This window comes from Miniopterus natalensis, chromosome 7 (genome assembly GCF_054644295.1).
Source record: "Miniopterus natalensis isolate mMinNat1 chromosome 7, mMinNat1.hap1, whole genome shotgun sequence".
NCBI classification, from domain to species: domain Eukaryota; kingdom Metazoa; phylum Chordata; class Mammalia; order Chiroptera; family Miniopteridae; genus Miniopterus; species Miniopterus natalensis.
Genome location: NC_142087.1, coordinates 53,698,991 through 53,720,106, shown reverse-complemented (window position 1 = coordinate 53,720,106; position 21,116 = coordinate 53,698,991). Strand labels below are relative to the sequence as shown.

At 53.7% G+C, this 21,116-nt stretch overlaps 1 protein-coding gene across 14 annotated transcripts in view; it reads left to right on the top strand.

The window, feature by feature from the left end:
• CELF4 (CUGBP Elav-like family member 4) overlaps nucleotides 1-21,116 on the top strand; it is a 289,320-nt gene that overhangs the window by 209,172 nt on the left and 59,032 nt on the right. For 8 of the 14 annotated variants that reach the window (XM_087819062.1, XM_087819061.1, XM_087819059.1 and 5 more), the window contains exon 3: nucleotides 14,055-14,103. In XM_087819062.1, coding sequence (XP_087675188.1) covers nucleotides 14,055-14,103 — 49 coding nt within the window. Of the gene's footprint in view, nucleotides 1-14,054; nucleotides 14,134-21,116 lie in introns of all 14 variants that reach the window. The other 6 variants (XM_087819054.1, XM_087819064.1, XM_087819055.1 and 3 more) reach the window with 1 other exon arrangement.

Here is a 21,116-nt window from a genome sequence, read left to right as displayed (position 1 = left end):
CATTGCATGTAGGGGGTGGCTATGCTGCGAACCACACAGGGTAGAGGAAAGGAAGAGGGAGAAACCTAGCCATCTGCCGAGGAGGTTAGGGGGCGCAATCTGCAGGGAGCCCCTCAGTGAGCAAGGCTCTGAGGGGTAGGAGGGGTGTTGTGGATGCAGCCAGAGGGCTGGGGCCATCACTAGACTGAGAGGCACCTCCTCTTTAGCAGGTGGACGGGAGTCCCTGAGGGGTTACCAGCAGCCATGGTTCAGAAACCTCCTGCTTCCTACAAAGGATGTGGGACCAGTAAAGGTGAGGGGACAATCCAGGCAGAGGACAGTAGTGCCGGGAATAGTGTTAGATTCCAGTCTGTGGGCACAGAAAGTATTAGCAGGTGGGAGCCTGGCCACAGGGCCGTGGCAGCGACATTCCCAAAGCCACGCAGCCCACTCAGTCAGGCTTGGGAATGGAGTCATGCATACCTGTGGGACAGTCTAGGGACAACCACCAAGAGGATCCAGAATGAGACAGGAAAGAGGGTAGAGGGGACAATCAATGGGGATTTGGGATTGCCTTCAGGGAGGGCAAATTGCAGAGAAGGAGCTGGGTGAGGTCCCTGAGGGGAGACGGTAAGAGGTCAGCAGCACCCGGGAGAGCCTGGTGTTCAGGGGACAGGGACAGATGAGCAGGGAAGGGCAGGTGATTTGGAAGAAAAGCAGAAGCGGGCACAGTGGAGGCAAGGAGGGGGCACCAGCACTGGGAGCCAACCCATGCACTCCAACACCCCAGCCGGAACACACCACACCCTGCACCCAACACCCACATCACGCACACGTGATCACACTCACACCTACGCTGGACACCCTCGTGGGCAGTGCCTGTGACCCAGAGACCCTGGCATGTTCCAGGAGGAGGGCCATGATCGATGCTTATTAATGAAGCTGCCCCGGAGATGGCTAATTGATGGCGGTGTGCGGCTGTTGTCTGGAATTTAACCTGATTCATCATTTAGCCTGTTGGAGGCTGGAGGAGCTGTGTTAATTAATGCCAGGAAAACAGACTTGGACGAGCTCGCGGTGCAGCCTCATATTAGAAAACGGAGAGCAAGGGGCAGAGAGAGGGAGAGAGAGAGAGAAAGAGAGAGAGTGATTAAATCTAAAGCCCTGAGACAAAACAAATTCCAAAAAGCAAATGTCGGTGCCATTTCTAGGATGACTCAGATTTGCGCTTGGCCGGCATCATCAGGCTACGGTGTAGGGATTAAGAGCAATTTCCTCTAAATTTGTCATTTACTTGGTACAGGCTTTGTTTTTCCCTTTAATGTGCCTGGGGACTCTCTCTAAGCCCAGGACTGAGCCCCGGTGAGACAGGGAGGAGGGGTCTCAGGCTGTGGGAGGGGAGCTGGGGGGGCAGACCCCTTCCTGATCATGGCGACTGGGCCCACAGTCCCAGGGCAGCCTGGTGGGGCTCTGGAGGAGGACTTGGAGCATCTGACTCAGGGACAGGATAAAGGGAGATGGGCAGAAACAGAAGGGACAGTGGGCTGTGGGAAACACAGACCAGGGTCTCTGTCTGGCCTCAGGGCAAGGCTGCCCATCCCCTTTCTCAGTCCCACCCACTTGTTAAGAGGCTCTGAGTCTAAATCAGGAAGACAGTCCCTCTGTGGGCTGAGAAGAGTCAGACCCAGCTGGAGAGAGCCCTCCTTCCCCGCTCCATGGTGCCCATAGTCAGGACCTAGGAAGGTGTGTGCTCTCAGGTGAAGGGCCAGAAACCTGTCATAAAGGGAGGGTGAAACTGATTCTCAAGTCTGCGTAGCTGACGGCAGCTTTGGACATTGGACTTGACTTGCCCTGTGGAGCTCTGGTACCCGGGCAGATGAGAGGAACTGCGGGGAGGTAGGTTTGGGCTGGAAACACATCATCACTCATCACTGGAGGTGACTAGAGGGAGCAGAACCGTCCCCACCCCCACCCCACCCCACCCCCGCCTCTCCCCATAGTGTGTAAGCAAATACTAAAGAGCTACCCACCAGAGCCAAGAAAGGGACTTCCACGGGAATGGGTGGCTGGTCTCCGACAAGTGCAGGGCTGTGTGGCTGGGTTTTGAGGAATCTGTTACTCCGCTGCACCCAGGGCAGAAGGCTCAGTGCACTGCTGGAGCCCAGGAAGGGTGGGCTTTAACACCACATCAGCAAGACTCTTCTGCAGACTAGGTGGGGAGCTCTTGGGGGGGAGGGCCAGTTGTTTAGGTTTGTTGTGCCATCCTTGTGCCAGAGAACAGGGCCTATCTCACCAAGGTGTTTAATAAGCACTGGATGGATGAATGGATGAATGGATGAATGAATGAACGAAAGAACGAATGAACAAATGAACTTTGTGCCCCATCAAAGCAATAGGCTCCTTCAATACTGAAAGGCTTTGAGGAGATGGAGGAGCCACAAGTCTCTGAGCTCAGGATGTGCTCGCCTCAGTAGAGCATGGCCTCCTCCAGCCCCCACCTCCAGGCCTCAGCTCTTCCTCAGAGGTTATCCAGTCTTTTCAGTTCAGTAGAGTCCAAAAAAGAGCCCAGGGGATAGGGGGTGGGAAGGGGAAAAATCAGATGTTAGATATTTTCTCCAAAATCATGGAAATACTCATTAAGAGAGGAGAAGAGGAAGAGGAAGAGAGGAAGTGAGGGGAGAGGAGGAGAGGATAGTTGTCGCTCATTTATTGAACCCTTACTTACCAGGTGCTGGGCATTGTGCTAAGGGTGTTACCTGAGCTCTCACATTCAATTCTCTCCACACCCCAGGAGGATATGCCTCTAAGAGGTTAAGTAACTGCCCATCTCATATGAGCAAGTGTATGCAGAGTTAGGACTGAAATCCAAGTCTCCCAACTAAATCAGGGCTTGTTTCACCCAGACTGAGCTATCCACTGCTGCTTTAAAAAAATGCACACACCCCCCACCCTGAAGAGGGTTAGCAACCCAGACTGGCCATGCAGGCTAAAAAGCTTGGCTTCCACGGAAGTAGATCTTAATTAGGACCACATGGGTCCTCCCATCCTGACCAGGGCAGCCCTAGCATGTTGATGGGAGAGGGTGAGATGGACATGGGCCTTGGAGACAAAAAGACAGGCTGCCCTTGGCCATGTGGACCCAAGGGAGCCCTGCCTGGGAGGCAGAGGTATGTGAACCTAACTGCACTGCTGTATTCCATCTCAGCGACTTCTGACTGTGTCGTCCCATCAACCTCACCTACCACAGCCCCAAAAGCATCTACCCACACAGATGGCCCCCAATCCCAACCCCATTGCAATGGGGTGAAAGGAGGAGAGGGTGACAAGGGAAACGACAAAGCTGACCGGGGAGTCCCTCCCTCCTGCAACCAGCAGAAGAGACCTTTGACTGGCCCCCCTGGGGTAGGAGGGCACCTCCTTTGTGCCAACCCATCCTCCATCCTGTGGGTGGAGGGGGATGTGTTCTGTAAACTTAGATTGCAGAGAGCAAGTATAGGGTGGAGGCTGGAGAGGGATGAGAGAGAAAAGCAGAGAGAAGGGAAGGGACAGCCCCACCAATAGGCACTGTCAGTGCTTTCACTATTGCTGGACACCACAGAGCAGAGCAGCCTGTTGCATAGCAACTGCCAGGGCCCTGTTTGTGGGGGCCTAGACCAAGGAGGCCGACGGGCTGCGAAGACGGCAGCGAGGATGAGGCTCCGTGACCCATCTGCACCCTCACCACATAGACAGAGCTCCCCACCACTGTGCCTGGAGGGACAGTCAGCTCAGCTGCATGCACCTCGAGAGGGTGTCCTCTCAGCCTCTGCCATTTAGTATGCTAGGATTCGAACACCTTCTCCGGAACCCCTTCCAAGTGGGAGGCACACAGGCCAGGCTTGGACTGGGACCAGAGGTCAGTCTAGAATCAAGAATTAAAACCATGCCCTGGTCAGTTTTGCTCAGTGGTTAGAGCATCGGCCAGCAGACAGAAGGGTCACAGGTTCGATTCCTGATCAAGGGCATGTACCTTGGCTGCAGGTTTGATCCCCAGCCCCAGTTGGGCACATGTGGGAGGCAACGAATCAATGTTTCTCTCTCTCTCTCTCTCTCCCTCCTCCCTCCCCTCCAATCCCTGTTTAAAAAAAAAAAAAAAAAAAAAATCAATGGAAAAAATATCCTCAGGTTAGGATTAACAAACAAAACAAAGAAAAAAAGAATTAAAGCCAAACTGAGGAAATTTTACTTCAATCTGTTGAGTACATCCTGTGCACAAGCCTTGGACTCTGTCTTCCCTCAAATGGGAGAGGACCAGAAACCAAGATAACACTGGCCGTTCCTTATTCAATCGTTCACCTAGCGTTTCTCAGGCACCTCTGACCCAGCTTCGGTGTGCATGTCGCTGACCCCTTGTTCTTTCCGAACCTGGCCCCAGTGGAATGTCATCCCTGCCAAAAAGAGACAGGGGAGGCCGGTGTCCACAGTACAAGCTCAGACCCTCCAGGGGTCATGCCAGCTGCCCCTGCCCCCACCTGACCTGGCTATGCACTCGCACGCTGAGACTTTCCTCACATTCTTTGGCACCAGGGTCTCCTATGGCTATTCTGCCACTGACTGTTCCTCCCCCGTCACATCCTACCACCCATGAGTTTGCTCACCTGGCTAATTTTTCTTCAAAGAGGACCAAAGGGACATAAAGCCACAGCATGTGGTCAGTGCAAAGTCTGGAGCTTGGGAAGGGCTTTATAACTGTCGCTTGCCATGTCACCCATACTTCCTAACCCTCCATCCAGGCATATGTCCTGACTCAAAGCCAGCAGGCCCAGGCCTGGGTCACAGCCATGTCATTAAGATAGGTGCCTGTGCTGCTTCTCAGCCCTCTTCCCTTTAACCCCGAGGGCCACTTTTTTTTTTTCTTTTTTTTTTAATATATCTTTATTGATTTCAGAGAGAGAAAAGGAGAGGGAGAGAGAGAGATAGAAACATCAATGATGAGAGAGTCATTGATTGAGCCTGCAACCCGGGCATGTGCCCTGACCGGGAATCGAACCCCGATCACCTGGATCCTAGGTCGACGCTCAACCGCTGAGCCACGCCCGGCCGAGCAAGGCCACTTTTGACAGCAGTAGACCAAAGTGAGTCCAGAGGCCATGCCTCACAGAGTGACTTGTGTGACTGGGAAGACACAGTCACAGAAGGCTTCCTGGAGGAGGACACGAAGGCTTAGCATTCTGCTCTCTAGGCAGATGTGAGACGAGGTGAAGATGAAGATAAGAACAGGAAGGGAGGGAGCCTAGCAACTAGCCCTGGGAGAGGGTGAGATGGTCCTGTGGGTGACTCAGCGGCGATCCCAAGTACTTTGCCAAGGGACCAAGCCAGTGCCTTAGCTGGCCGCCAGCCCCAAGGGGCACCTCCAAGCTGACAGTCTGAATGAGGACAGGGGTAAAGAGCTGATGGGGCCTACGTGTTGGCATGTGTTCAACCCAGCAAGCATCAGATGGCGTCTTCCGAGATGGGAGCTGTAGCAGAACAGATTTATTAAAAAATCTTATCTGGAGGGTTTGCATTTCAGTGGTCTGTGGACTTGCATATTTTAGCAAGAACCTTGGGTTCTTCTGTGTGGTCTGTGCTCATGGCTGTCTCTAAACCATGATCACTACTTCAGTAAACCCTTTCTAATCCAAAGGTACAACACATCACTTTGCTGGAGGAGCTGAATTAAAGGACCTTTCTGTTTAGGCCAGGAACCAAGGCTGTCTAGTGGGTGACAACCACTTCTGGCCTCTGGGCACTTCAGCTACAGGTGCATGGCTGAGGCAGGAGGGAACAATGCCCGTGATGGGACACAATAGAGTGCTCAGTCATCCATTTGGTCAGTGAGCGTTTATTGACCACCTAATGTGTGTCAGGTGTCAAGAGGGGTCGGACTGTGCTGCAGGAACATGATGGGTGTGTGGGCCTCTCCTCATATAGAGGAGTTGAGCACTGAACAGATAAATGCAGAAACTTGGGACCATAATGGTTCCTGTGGCCCCAGGTTGTGGCAAGGTAGTGAAGGAAAGAATGGGGAACTGGATGGGATTGAAGCCGAGAGCTGAGGAGGCTCGAGAGGTAGCCGGGCAGAAAAGGGAGGCAAAGCCGCTGCACCCACAGGCAGCCTTGGGATCTGCCCTTCTCACCCTGGGATGGGTGCTACCAACTGGCCTGGCCAGGTTGGACCTTGGAGTCTGGACAGTGGTCAGGGTGCTCCAGCGAAGGCAGGTGTCACTCTGCGATTACCGCTGGATGTGTCCTTGAGTCAGAACTACATGATGACAACAGGCGGGCTTCCTTGAATTTCTAATCCTTTTCTATGGAATGAACCATATGCTATTTAAGGAGATAATTTAAACATTAATATATTTACAATAATGTGCACTGCTCTGCCATTCCCCTGCGATCCCATCTCACTAGGGGGCTGGGGCAGGGGTTCATTCCTTCCTTCCAAGGTTACTGAGACCCTACTGTGCACAGCGCTGGGACTCCAACAGGGCACGTGATCCAAAACCTGCTCTCCTGGGGCTTTGAACAAATACTTTCTCTATTAATTAATCTGTTAATTACAATTTGCTAAGTGCAGAGTCCTGGCGGAGGGCAGAGTCGCTGGAGAGCTGCCCCTCCTGGGGTCTCATGAGTTCTCGTGTCAGACCAGATTGGATGGTTGCTCCCTCGCCACCAGCCTTTTATACCGCAGGCTGGAAACTCTCAGTCTATCCTCCCAAAATTGTCCGAAGTTCATCTTTAAAAGATAAACCTTGAGTAACAATCTTGCCGTACCAGGAGTGTGTACTCAGACCTGATGTTTTCAGGAAATGCCTCATATCAGGAGTTGGTGGGTGAAGAGAAACTGCCGGGGTGCTGGGGACCCAGGAAGGCATCGTCCGCAGGACAGCTTCCTGGACACGCCACCTGTGCAGTCACACAGGGCCCCACGCTCAGAAACATCTCATGCTTGGGATTTAGTGCTCTGCAGTTGCCACTGTGAAATTCTTAGAATTTTATCTTTGAACTTGTGTTTTGTCAGTGAAGTTGTAGGGCAAAGGAGCATGTGTAGGGGTCCTGGGGCCTCTGTTCATGCCCAGTTCCACCTCCTACCACTTTCCCGATCCATGCATATCCCAGGTCCCACTTGCAATCACTGTGCCCTCAGACCAGCCAGCAGTGCAGGGCTGGGTCCACTCCCTTAACAGGTTGGCAGCACTGTAGCATGTCTGGCTGACTAACAAAGGCCATGTCTTAGTGAGGTGATCCTCTTGCCCAGGTCCATAGAGTGTCCCTGGCACAGCATTTTCAATATCCTTGAAAGTTTCCTGCTCACTGTGGGGCTGCCAACGGCAGAGCTGAAGTCTGCCTTGGCTTCCCAGGGCCCACCCTCAGCTGAGCAGCAACATGTCAGTCTGTGGTCAGTGGAAGAGGGAACCCAGCAGTCCTCAGGCCCGACCTGCCCCCAAGTGGCAGGGTGGGGCTCTGGGCACTTACACCTGAAGGGACCCTCTCTTAGACCTTCACCTTTCTGAGTCTGGCTGCCTTTGTCTCCTCTGTCCAGCTGGAGGCACCCCCCAAGCACATGCCATGAAAAACAAATTGTGTAATTTTGATGATTCTGCATAGGACTTACATGTTCTGATATTTGCATTTAAAACTGGCATCACACAAAATAAAGATGAATGGTAGACTCCATGCTAATAATTTGAAATTTATATTTTTCTTTACTTTAAACGACATCAAATAGCAAATAAAAATACCATGACAAGTCAAGAGAGAGACCGTGGAAGAAAGGAAATGCTTTATGTCTTAGTGATTTAATGATGCTTTTTTCCTTGCTCTTTCAACAAAGAGCCTTGCAAATTATGTCTCTCATCCCAAAGCAGTGATGTTGCCGGGATTGGGGCACAGATGTCCCAGCGGGCCCCTCACGTGGGGCCTGCTGCTTCACGTTTCCACAACCATCATATGTGCTGGGGTGGGAAGCAGACAACATAAAACTGGAGTTCTCTGGAGCTGGGGGATGAAAACCAACAGCAGGGATGGGTGAGGACTGGGAGCCAGGCTCCTCACAAGCACATCACGCGTGGGTGGGCAGGCGCCGAGATGAGAGCTGCCTCCAATGAATGCTGCAGGTTTGGACTAGAGAAGAGTCGGCATTGCCACACAACTTCGTGACTTGGGAACGTGCAGCCCTTCTGGTAGGGAGGGAGCTAGGTATTACCAGGCGCTCACACACCCCAAAAAGAGTCAGAAAGGACCCTTGGCTTTGAGGTGTAGACACCCACCCTGGAATTATATCTGGGAGCTCAGCTGCTGGCTGGAGAGCACTCTAGTTGTCTCCCCTAGCCCCCACCCCCCCACCCCCCAAGCACCACACAGAGCTTTTGTCCAGACCTCCCTGAGGCATTTCTGGGACACAGATTGGAAAACAATGTGGAGGCTGACAGTCTGTTGAGAGCCTACTATGCAGCAGGCGGTGCACGACTTTCCTCCCTTATCTCCTTTAATCCCCAACCTACATGAATTCTTTTAAGATGTCTGTGATGTCACACAAGTACTATTTAAGCATACACACACACACACACACACACACACATACACGTACACACACAGGAGAGAGAGACAGAGAGACAGAGACAGAGACAGAAACAGAGAGAGAGAAAGTACTGCAGGGCCCAATGTGACCAGGGGCTGAGAGATAACTAGGAAGCTGTGTTGAGGAAGAGCAGGGTTTGGATGGCCAGTGAGGAATGGCGGGGAATTTTCCAGGTCCCTTTATCTCTGAAACAGTTGTGTTGGCCATCCTGGGGCTGGTGTGAAACAGAGGGCTCAGGTGCCTGAGAAGACAGGTGGAGGAGGCCCTCAAGTGATCCTGTGGGCAGAGAAGGCTGTCCCAAGTGAAGCAGAGGCGAGTTCATGAGTGGACATCCCCAGAGCTCTCCCCAGCCCTGGTTTAGGCAGGTGTCATCAGAGGGACAGAGCAGGAAGGTGGTAGCAGCAGGAGATGAGCCAGGTGATGACATTCCCTTCCTGATCTGGTGACAGAACACATCTGGACTCTCGGGGACCAGTGTCCTCCCTCTGCAGGCTAGCCCTGGTGGGGTACTCATTCCAGCCTCGGGGAGCCGCACAGACAGAACGCAAGAGAGAAGAGACACAGACAGGGAAACGGTTCTCCCAGAGAAACAATAGCTCTGTAACCGAAGGACAAAGGAAAGGGGCGACTGCAACTAGAGGCTAACCAGGGCCATCTTCCCAGATGGGGGAGGGGCTCTCCTGCACCCTGGCTCACAGGGAGCGGCAGACAGCTGTGGGAGGTAGATTCAGCTGGCTGGACACAGACAGGAGGGAGGGGATATGGGAGAGAGAGAGGGAATCAAATCTAAGAGCCAGGCTGGCCTGTCTGTCAGTCTGTCTGACCACTGGCCACAGGCCTCTCGTTCCATGGGGAGCCATGCTGCACGGACAGGTGAAGCCACTGGACCAGCTCAATCATCGTATTTATTCTAACTGTATCGTAATCGTCCCCAAGGAGGCTGGTTCAAATGAGCTTGACATTATTAAAATTTTAATGCCCAGTTTTCATAGCTGAATGAATATTTAAAGGGTATGTCCCAGCTTAAGTTATGATGATGAAGAAATTAATGGAATGTCTTGTTTAATGCATGGATATGTGTTGATGCAAAAAGTGGCAGAGATGGGGAGGGGGAGAGGGAGGGGAGACAGAGAAGGGGCCTGGGAGGGAAGGAGCCACCTGCCCAGCCAGCCCTCTGTTGTGGTTAGGAGCAGGGAGGTTTCAAATCCTGGGCCAGGACCACTTGCTCCCCCTGAGGGGGCCTCAGGTTGGAAGCAGAAACACAGTGGACAAGAGTTAGTGATGTGTCCCCAAAGGCCTGACCCCAGAAGCCTGCAGAGCAGCTTCAGGAAGCTGTTTCTGACCCAGGGAAGGTCACTCGGTACCTGCAGGCATGACCCTGGCTGAAAGCTGCTGGGGAACATAAGAATGCTGATGACACCTCAGAAAAGGGATCAGCAAGGATGGCTCCTGCACAGCAGTCCATGTCCCCACCAGGCCCCAGCCCCAGGCCCTCCTAGAGGGATAATACACGTGCTGAGGGGGACACAGAACAGAGCAAGAGATGGGGGAATGGAAAGGCACCATGGAGTGGGCTCTGGTGTCCTCAAAGTGGGGCGTTTACCTGAAAGGGACGCCCTGGGGCCTGTGTGGCCTGGAGGTCCTGAGGCCAAGGCCATGGTCCTAGGATGCAAAGTTAGAATAAGGACAAGGACATGGCAGGTACCCCTCCCACCTTCCTCCCCATTAGCCTCTCTCCTCTTTGTTGATGTCCGCTTCCTCACCAGCCCTCTCTGCGGCCAGGCTTGGTCTCCTCTCCCAGGACAGGCTCCCTCTACGCACACCTCCCTCCTCTAGGTGAAACCAGGCCTTGGCGAGGCTGGATGAGACCAGAGTTTGGAACAGGGAAGGGAGCCACTGACTGAGGGAAGAAGATCTCCTTTCAAGCCCAAAGCATCTGTACAGAGCCTGCTCTGGCTGAGAAATCTTCCCAACCAAGCCTGACACTTTATTTCTGCTGAGAATTAAGAAAGTGCGAGGCCGTATTTTATCTCTCCATCTACCTGGCACCTCTCTGACAGCCCCGAAAAGACTGTCTGGACGCTGACCATCTCTAGACCATAATGGGACATGAAAAATGATGCAGGAGTCACAGGTCCATGGGAAACAATTCAATTCTGTCCAGCAGTCTGTTTGGATCACCCCATGGGTGCCCAGCCCATGGCTGAGGGCAGGTGGGAGGCTGGATGAGACCCAGGGAGCCAATGGGAGAGAAGCAGCAGGGCTTGTGTGTGAGTCCCGAGTCGTGGAGGAGGTCTGGGAGCACTGTCCTAGGCCGTCCGGGTCAAGCACTCCCAGGCATGGGAGGCTGGAAACACATCAGGCCTAAGGTGGGAACCTGGTGCAGAGCATTCATGAATGCCCTGGTCCCAAGGACAGTGGGACAGTGACTGGCTTCCTCCCGGGGTGAAAGGTCTCATGCACAGGCAGATTCTACGTGCCTTGTTTAATGTACCATGGAAAATGGGTCCTATCATATCAGAAACAGCCTTTCCCTGGCCCTTGCTGATCCACAGGACTCACCCCAACTGCTCTCGGACTCACATAGAGAAGACTGGCCGTGGGACACAGAAACAAGACACCAGGGAAAGAGTTCTCCCAGCAGCCCCTGCCCTTCCTCCTGGCATCACCTCTAAGCACAGGCGTCAGCCTCAGTGCCCTCAGGCCCTGGGAATGTAATCTTCACGACCTCCTTCATTCCCTCATCTGTACAGTGGCAGAGCCTAGCTGGGTCTGGTTCATACATCTCTACCTGCCTCTCCGCAGCTATACTTTCCTTTCCCTTCCTGCTAGGGAAGCCTGAATCCCCCATCTGGCCCCTGCTCTCCCCTCTTTTGCTTTCACCTTTCCTGGACCATCCCCAAGCCCATCACAGCTGCTTTCCAACACCTCCTGAAAATGTAGTCATGTTTCAACAAGAGTCCTAGTTCTTCTTGATATCACCGTTTACCTCCTGTGTGACCTCGGGCTAGTTTCTTAACCTCTCTGAAACTCCTTTTCCTTGCTTCAAGTTAAGGACAATCTAGTTGCATGCATCAGAGGGGAAGTTATGATAATCCAACAATATAATCAATGTAGCAGCTCTTTGTGCTCCTGTAGGTGTAGCAGCGTCGTGTACCCTACACAGGATCTGAGTCCCTCCCCTTGCAACTCAATTCCCAGCCTTGACTGTACCCTCTATATGGAAAAGGTTGAATTTTTGCAGGAACCTTGACTCTGGGGTATCAGGAAGGCTGCATGGTCAAGAGGAGGAGGCTGGTGGGAGTGTGGGAGGGGAGTTTGCAAGTTGAGGGAATGGACTTGGGGCAGGAAGGTGCCTGGGGTGTAGGGAATGGAGTGATACAAGTGGTGATAGGGGTCAGATGTGAGGGGCCTGGCTGAAGAAGTTGTATTCAATTTGATGGCCCAAGAAACTTGGCCCCAACTCCCCTTGACAGATGGACATTGTCCTCATGGACTTCATCCCAGAGTCACTGGGGTCAAAGGAGATAAAATATAGGCAGGCCGGCCCACCACCAAGTTGTTAGCACTGTTCCTACCCATCCCAGCCGAATCCCCGATCTGACACTTCTCGGAGCTCTGACTTGTCATTGGCAGGAGAGAGATAACACTCCCCACCTCAGGAAAGTATAATAATTATATAAGCGAGAGAGATGTAGAAATATGCCCAAGAGAAGACAATGGCCAGAACCGGGCCCAGGTCAGTCGTGGGGCTTTTCTGTAGGAATACTACAAGCCTGGGGGAAACCAGGAGACAGGTTGATCTAGGAGGGAGGGAGAGTCCAGGAAAGCCCTGGGTTCTGAGTCCCATAAAGTACTGGACGGGAGACCAGGAGTGCCCCGGCTCCCTCCTGGAACCCTTCTCCCAAGCCAGATGCCTGCTCAGCCTTCTGGACCCTTCACTAAAAACTGGAATGGAGGTGCTTTACGGGGGAGCCAGGGGACCCTAGTGAAGCCGAGCACTTAATTGTGTCCCTCTTTCTTCTCTCTGTGATGGAAGCTCTCATAGCACGGCAGTTTCCTCTGCTGGGAGAGCTTCCACACAGAGCACCTTTCTTCCCCTCAACTCCACACATTGTGCCAAGTGGAGACCACGGGCAAACAGTGGCACCCTGACCCCTCTCAGTGGCTTGGCCCCCAGTGTCCTGTCTTGTTCCTCTGGCCACCTGGCCTCTTATTCTCTGTTCCCTGCCCTACCTCTGCCTCTGTCCTTCCCGGCGGTGAGTCTGCCCTTCCTTGTTGTCACCTTGCTGACTCACCAGCACCCGCACTCCCCCACCCAGTTGCCTTGACGTAGCCAAAACTCACTTCGAATCAGAGACCAGAAGGCTTGAGGAAGCTTGTGACTGGCTAGCCCAGCCTCCGGACACGAGGGGAGTTGGCAGCAAAAAGTCACCCGGTACAGGACAGAAGCCCCAAAATAGCCCTGGCAACCCGGGTTCCCAGGATCCTCCTGCCACTGGTGGCCCTGCCTCGGCTTCCCCATCTATAAAATGGGGGTGTTAGCACCTGCCTTGCCTGCCTTGCAGGGTTTTGTTGAGACAGATGTGCAAATGTGATGAGGGGTAAGGGAATGAGTGCATGGCAGGCAGAAGCACTGGCAAAGACATAAGGCCAATCCATTTGCATGATTCCTACTGCTTTTATTGCTTGAAACACCTTGGGACTTCAGGGCTGGAGAGCCCACCCTGGTGCCTCTTGCATCAGGGAGGAATAAAGACAGGCTACTAAGCGGGGATGCTTGGAGTTCAGAGACCCCTAGTGGCCTGGACGAGGCATGGAGACAGATCCTTAAGAGAGGCAGGTGGCCTGGAGCCTTGGGGAGTCAAGCGGTGCCCTGCTGTCCTCAGGGGCACCCAGACACCACGTGAATCAAGTAACTATGCCAGCTCCACACGCACTTCCAAGGGGGCATTCCTGGCCACAGTCAGGAGCCCCAGCCCTGAGCTCTGCACCAACCAGGAGCCGGTGACCCAGAAGCTCAGGCACGCCGCAGCTCACATGTTTGAGATGGCATGGGGTGAGGTGAAGCTCGCTGCCATGCCCCGGCCTAGGGGCAGTCTTGGGCCAGAGACCAGCTGGTTTGGGCAAAGCCAGCAGTGAACCAGGGCCAGCCAGAGGTGATCTGTGAGGTCACCTCAGATTCTGATAACACAGGCCAGCAAGAGCTGCTCAAAATTGGGAGAGGGATACCACCCGGTCTCCAATCCAGAGAAACCTTCCTGCAAAAATAGGGCCCTGGGGACTGCATAGGGAAGGGAAATGGGCGGGGCCCTAGAGAAGACACGCAGGTTTGCAGCTGCATGAGTGTCTGCTCGTATATATCAGCCGGTGTGGTCTGTGTGCCTAGGTGCCTGTGCACCTCCGGGTGTGGGTGTGTCTGCCCCCCACTGCCACACCTGCTCTAACACTGGCCCCCTGTGCTCTGTTGCAGATGAACCGGCCGATCCAGGTGAAGCCTGCGGACAGCGAGAGCCGAGGAGGTAGTAGCTGCCTGCGCCAGCCCCCTTCACGTGAGGGCCCACTTGTCTCTGCCCCCTCCTCCCCCTCCCTGCCTCCCTCTTCCCAATGCAGCAATGCAGCGACTCCTGTCACCTCCTCCTGTCCACCCCTCAGAACTGGGACAGGGTTTGGAGCGCTGGGTGACTGGTTGAGGGAGACAATAAAAGGAAGAGGGGGATGGCTGGGGTCTTTCTGTGAGTAAACAACTACCATGTCCTGGGACACCCTTCTGCTGCCTTTAGGACACGGAAAAGGTGCTCCTCCCACATCTGTGTCACTAAGGAAAACCCCACTGTGATGGGACTTGACCAGTTGAAAGGGTGCTGGGTCAGGAGGTGGGCAATGAAGGTAGGAAATAGGAGGGTTCAGGCCAGAGAAGGCGCATCTGAGAAAGGCTTCCCGTGGGGGTGTTGGACTGCTGAGGTCAAGGTCCTGGAGCTGGATTTAAAGAGATGTCTGAAAGGAGACGGAGCAGGAGGACACAGCCTCACACTAAATACCGGGGTCATTCTCAGAGAGGAGACTGCCCTTCCACCCGTGAGGACACACAGAGGCTCAACCAGGCCAGGCTCTTGACCTCCTCTGCCAAACGCCCACCATTGGGTTCTGGCCCGGTGTCCATGTCCACACCATGCCCAAGTTAGGCCCCTCTGCCCTTGGGCTGTCCCGACCTGGGTGTGGACAGGTCACTCCCCTCTTAGCTTAGAGAGGTATTCAGGAATTGCTCTCTCCCTCCCCTTCTCTACCCACCCCCAAAATTTTCTAGGAAATTAAGAGACAAAAGTAAAATAGGCAAAAGCTACTTGTAAATTCAGAGTCAAGGTCCTTATCCTGAGAGATCTACAGTGTGGCCACAAAAGAGCTCCCACTCCTGGCACCGGTGGTCCCTCCAGCTCAGGCCACTTTCCTCTGGACTCCAGCAGGGCCTGGCAGGAGACCAGGCAGGGATGGGTAGAGACACACGACATGGACGACGACACGGCCTCTATGGCTCTGGTGGCCTCCTGACCTGATCCTCGAATTCCACCCACCAGGGCCCAGCTGGTGTATTGTTGCTGTCCCCCAAAGATGCCCTACATCCTAGGGCACAGACACACCAGACACACCTCCCTATGGCCCACTGAGAGCTCCCCGTCCTGAGGACCCTGAGAGTGGAGGTAGGTCAGTTTAGGGATAGAGATGGTTCAGGCATGAAGGGCCTGAGCCAGCAGAGCCCGCTTGGTTCTGCTGCTGCTCCTGTCCCTTTCCAGGCAGTCGAATTATTACAGTTTTCTTCAGGCACAGACACTCAGTGCCAGGCGCCCTTACACTGTTGGTGAGAGGAGGGCTGTCCTGCCAGGGCCTCACGCAGAGCTTCTCCTTGGTGGTAGCACGTGGCAGAGCCGGAGGCTTCTCCTGGAGACGGTCTCTGGGGGGTCAGCCCATGTCAGCACGTCATGCAATGACTCACCTGCCACACCCTGCTCCTGTAGTGGGACCAGAACACAGCCAAGAGCCTCCATTCTTGGCAGGTAGAATAAGTGTCACCTGCCATCCCAGAGAGGGGCTCCCCAGGCAGGGGCAGCCAGAGGCCTTGGAAGAAGTGACCTGAAGGAGAGGAGACTCCATACCTAGAGAAGTCAGCCCCAGGAGGGAGGCCCCTAAGGGGGAGCAGGGGCTCCCGAGTGCAGAGCAGACAGCTCAGAGTCCAGCCAGTTTTCTCCAGAACCAGGGCGGGGTGGCGGGAACCCCTCTGCCCAGCGAGGCCACACTGAGCTCTAACTCAAGCCCAGTCTCCCTTCCCTTGCCTCAGAGGCAATAGCTCTCTGACTCCAAGTTGCTAACCTCATCTGCTTTCTCCCATATATCTCCTGCCACTGACACTTGCCCCAAACCAGATTAATCAGCTCTTTTATTCTTCCTGCGGTAGAAAGGGGGAAAGCAGAGCCAAACCTAAACATCTATCTATTAATTGCATATTCAATATTAAACAGCAAGATGATCCTGAGTCAGCACTATCACCAAGCTAGTTTTTAAAAAACGAAAGTCAGTTTAAAATAATTTAATATCCATTAAATACTTCTTCTGGGTGGAGGAGATGGGGGAGAGGTGAGCATTAAAAAAGATGAAAGAAATGGGAACAGGAGAAGGGTAGGAAGGCAGGGATGGGGTGGGAGGAGTAAGAGGGATGCTACGGGAAAGGTGATGGGAAAAAGGGCAAAAGGATCCCCAGGAGGAGAGAGGCCTGGGAGAAAGTGGGTTGAGAGGACGATGGAAGGGAGCTGGGAAGACTTGGGGGCGCAGCTGGGAGGAGAAAGTAGGAGGTAGGAAAGGGAAGTGACCCAGAGGAAGAGGGGGGTCTGCCCCACCCAGACCTTCCTCACCCCAGCTCCAGAAACTGGTGCAGACCTCACAGAGTGTCCCAAGGGCCCTGAGGACATGAGATCCCCAGCTACACTCCAGGTGCACCTGAATGCTCTTGAGTAGCATGAAGAAATGTTTTCTGCTTAGGATTGGGGAGACAAGTTGGGACCTTGGACCAGGGGCAGGAGGAAGGTGACTCTCCGCCTCGCCCACCACAGAGGGAGGCCACAGCCCACTGCTACCACATCAGGATCCCAGCTTCTTGCTGAAAGGCCACCATCCTATCAGAAATTGTCAGGGGGTGCTCAGTTCTTTTTTCTCTAGGGTGGGTTTGGCTCCAACCTTACCTCCAGAGGGGTTGGAGTGGAGATACAGGAATCCACGATACGCTGAATATCAGGGAGAGGGGCTGGCTGGGTGCTCGGCTGGTGCTCCCCAGAAAGAGTACAGGACAGCAGTTTTTGTTCTGGTCCAGGGTTCTAGTTCCGTCTTTGCCTGGCACTCTTTCTGAGGCTCCACCCTTCACTCAATGAGAGGAGGGTTCACTATCTAAAATGGCTGTTTAGAGAGCACCCACTGAGGGCTGGGTTGGGAAGTGGAAGTTATTGGCCCTACTTAAAGGTGCAAGCCAAGATACAGAGAGGTTATGTGACTTGTCCTAAGTTACACAGCTAGAAGATGGCAGAGCCAGAATCCAAACCCATGCCTGTCAGTCACCAGCACCCAGGTATTCTGCATTCTTCTGACCCCTGGGATAGTCTGTCAGACTTAGAGGGCAGTGGGAAAACACCACAGGCATTTGTCATGCCTCTAGGCCTATCTTAAAGGCAACTGAGATGAGAGGAGCAGGGTCCCAGGTGAGGGAGGCAAGATGAGACTGGACAAGGAGCTCCTGGACCTACCCATAAGACATGAAAAACCAGAGCTGGAGGAGGTCAGAGAAGAGAGAGCTCATTTTTGCCTGGAGTAGGCAGGGAGGGCTTCCTGGAGGAGGTAGATATTGGACCAAAAGGTATAGACTTGGCAGGAGACAGTGAGGGCAAGTGAAAGTGGGGCCCTAAACACAAGCCAAGGAGTTGGGCATGTCTCCCTCAGAAGCAGGAGCCACTGATCCTGACGGAGGGACAAGTCAGAGAGAGGGTAATGTCCTTGGGCAGGAAGAGAGGAGACAGCGCCTGCTACCACTACCAAGAACCAGGGCTCCAGCTAGGCAGGGAAAGAAAACCAAAAGAGAAAGAGCTTCCCCAGGAGCCATCCCTCTGCAAGGAGGACCCAGTTAATTCACAGAGCTCGTGGGAGTAAGTTGTATTTAAACTCAGATTCACACCCAAATAAGCAAGCCAATTTATTACTCAGGGGAGTGAGGCAGGCTGAGGACAGAAAGGGTGGAAGGTGGAAGACAGAGTGTATGTTCTGCCCTGGCCATCTCTGAGGCAAGGACACTCCCCAGGGCATGCAAAGGTACCACTTTCAAGAGCTGGTTCATGGTCAGCAGGGCCCCACAGCAGGGTCCATTTCCTCCCTGTCTTCCATTTCCAGATCTGGGACTCCTCCCTACCAGCTCTGGCTCTCTCCCTCCTATCCCAGGGCTGGACTTGGGCAGGACCAGAAACACATGGGAAGGTTGAGGACAGGTGCGACAGCCTGTGAGTCATTCCTTTCCACATGGGTCCCCGTGGCAAGTGCAGGCCCAGTCGTTTAGCCATGCAGCATCCCTGCAGCCCTCCGCGGCTTCCCGTTCATTTAATGGCATCTCAGGGCGCCTGTCTCCCCTCACAGTGGCCGGCACTAGTGTGGCAGCAGAGTCCCGCTGGGCTGGCTAATGAGGTTGGACACAGTGCATGTGAACACGGCTCCGAGGCCCTCCTGAGGCCACGTTCCCCACCATAAAACTGCGGCTGAGTCTGTCCTCCCGGCCCCTCCACCATCTGTAGTCCCATTGGTTCCTGCAGCTTTTAAAATCCTATTAAGTTCCTCATTTCTCCTCCGAGCATTATTTTATTTTAAAACAGACGCAGACAACGTGCTGTCAGGGAGGCCTTCGAGGGGCTGTTGGGGACCAGCTGATGGGCATGCCCACCCCACCCCCCGACCCCGGGCAGCTTCTTGCTCCTGCAAGGTCCTGGGGCCTCAGGAGCCCTATGGCCACACTGTTGACCTCCAGATGCTGGGTTTCTTGCTTCTAGACTTTTCTAGCTTTTTAGTCCCATATTCTAAGGAGATAGTTTAATGAGTGAGCATTTAGGTTAAATGGATGTGCAGGCTGGTCCTGCTTTATGAAAATTCAATATACAGAAGTTTCAATTTTCCTCTCTTAAGAGGCAATAAATGACTCACTTCACAAAGGCTTCTGGGTGAACAGGAACCCCTCAGGGTCCAGCTAGGAAGCCTTAGGCCCGGGTGGGAGGGGGTACACAAAACAGAAAGCTAAACACCACAGGGCCTTGAAGATCTAAAATTATACCGAGACAGTAGGAATTAAGGTTTTTAAAAAGCATATTGTACTAGACAGCCCCTGCCCACGATGCAAGGCAGGGAGGAGGTAGGGAAGGTATGAGGAGAGGCTTGAAGGGCAGGTGTGAACCCCTGCAGAACCCCTGGGGGAGATGCCCCTGCCTGCGGGGGGGGGGGGGGGGTGGGCAGAGACTCAGGCCCAAAAAACAGATTCAGCTGTCAGCAGTCAGTAAAGCCCCACCTGGTCCTAGTCTCTCCCCTGAGAGACCCCAAAATGAGCAGTGCTAACCCCACCCCAGCCCAGAGGGTGAGATCCTGGGCTGAGAAGGGGTCCAGTTACTGAGGCCCCAAAGCAGCTGCCTAAAGAAGAAGAATTCTACGTCTCAGAGCAGAAAATACCCCACCTTCACCCACCCCCACTTTCTGTCTGCCACAGAAGCCCCTGGAAGCTGGGCAGTGCGCATACTCCACAGCAGGCCCCTGTGTGAATATGTATGTTTTTGGGGGGGGGGTACATTTCCACTTCGCTCCAATCATACCTTGCAGACCCCCAGCATCCTCGACTCATCCAGACAGTAACATCCCCACCCTCCCCACAGCTACGTCTGGGCCCAGGGGCTTTGGGCAAGAGGTCATGGCCAACCTTCGGCTGGGGCATAGGTAACTGCCCTTGTGGCCAGGGCACAGCACCCCAGCAGCAGGGGAAGGCCCCAGGAGCCGTCTTGTCCACTTTCCCCAGGAGTCTGCCTCTCACCCAGCCAGCCCCTCCCGTTTCTAAAAACTATCAAGAAGGAGAGCAACTCCACAGCCTCTCTTGGCTTCCTTCTTCACAGCTCCGCAACCCTGTTTATCAGCCTGTCCTTCCCTATTCCCACCGGAATTCCTCAGGCTGTAGACTGCAATGTCTTCTCTTGAACACCAGCCCCAAAGCCAGTGTCCCGGCAGACCTTTCCTGTACTTGAATCCTGATTTGTTTGGGACTGATCTTTAAGAAAAGCCAATACCTAGCGTTCAGCTTGGGAAGTTCCTGTTGGACGTAAGGCAGTTCAGCTCAGACCATCTTGGTGCTCAGGGAGCAGCCTGGGGCAGGGGCCGCTGCAGGGAGGTGAACCCCAGGCAGGCGATCTGCCTCTGGGAAGGGCTGAGGATTGGACTCCTTGGCACCAGGCCAAGTGGCCCACCCAGGGCTTGACTTCTCTGATGGTCAGGAAGTTCTACCACATCTCTGAGCACAGTCACTCCTACTTTTGTTTAAGCATTTCCATCTGTTAGGTTCCCTAGATCCTGGTGCCAGGTTCCCCTGCCCTGCAGGATTTATTCTCCATAATCCTTGTTTTTTCTGACTTAAAACTAGAAAAAAAAAAAATCTTTGTCTCCTTTCTTTCTCAAGCCCCTTTTAAGAAGAAATTTTAAAACTCCATGAAGCTACTCTGGTTTACACAACTGGACTCAAACAACAGCTGCGCGAAGGCAGGTCTTTGTGGTAGGGGAAGGAAGTGGCTGGTGGAAAGGGTCCCTAGGGAGTCCTGGTGGAGGCTCTAGTGGGGCAGACACATCATAAATACATAACTCCTGCCATAGGTGCGAAATTATAATTAACTGCAAACCTGCTGAGTTTAAATGGACTTTCCGTTTTCGGCTGGGGGAAGGGGTGTTGATTGATCTGCATTTTGTTTTTGAGGTTTTTTAATCCGTTAGGCAAGTTAAGTTGAGACTCGCAGCTCCTTGCCAAATTCCCTCTGGCCCCGGCTAATTTAGCAAAGGATTGTTTCAGGGGAAATGGGATATTAATCATTGCAAATGGGCTCCTGGATGATATTTAAAAGCTGCCTCCTGTGTGCCCAGGCTGAAGGAGCTGATGACAGGAATAGGAATGACGGAGAGAGGGGGCCATGGCCCTCTGGCTCCCACCCCATCGCCGCTCCCATGGCATCCTGTTGTGGGCACTGTGTGGGCATGCGGAGGAAGACGGGCAAGATGAGAGAGAATGTCACAGGCAGTCCTTCCTGAGCGCTGCATTGAGTGAGATGTCTCCAGTGCCCTCCTGGTCCCGGGCTCACCTCACTTGGAACAACCCGGTAACAGCAAGGGAGTTGTGAGGTTGTGCAGGGGAGGGGGGGCAGGGAGAGACAGCGCGTACCAGAGAGATCAGAACAAATAACACCTGCTTGGCCCTCAGAGGGAAGAAGATTTGAGC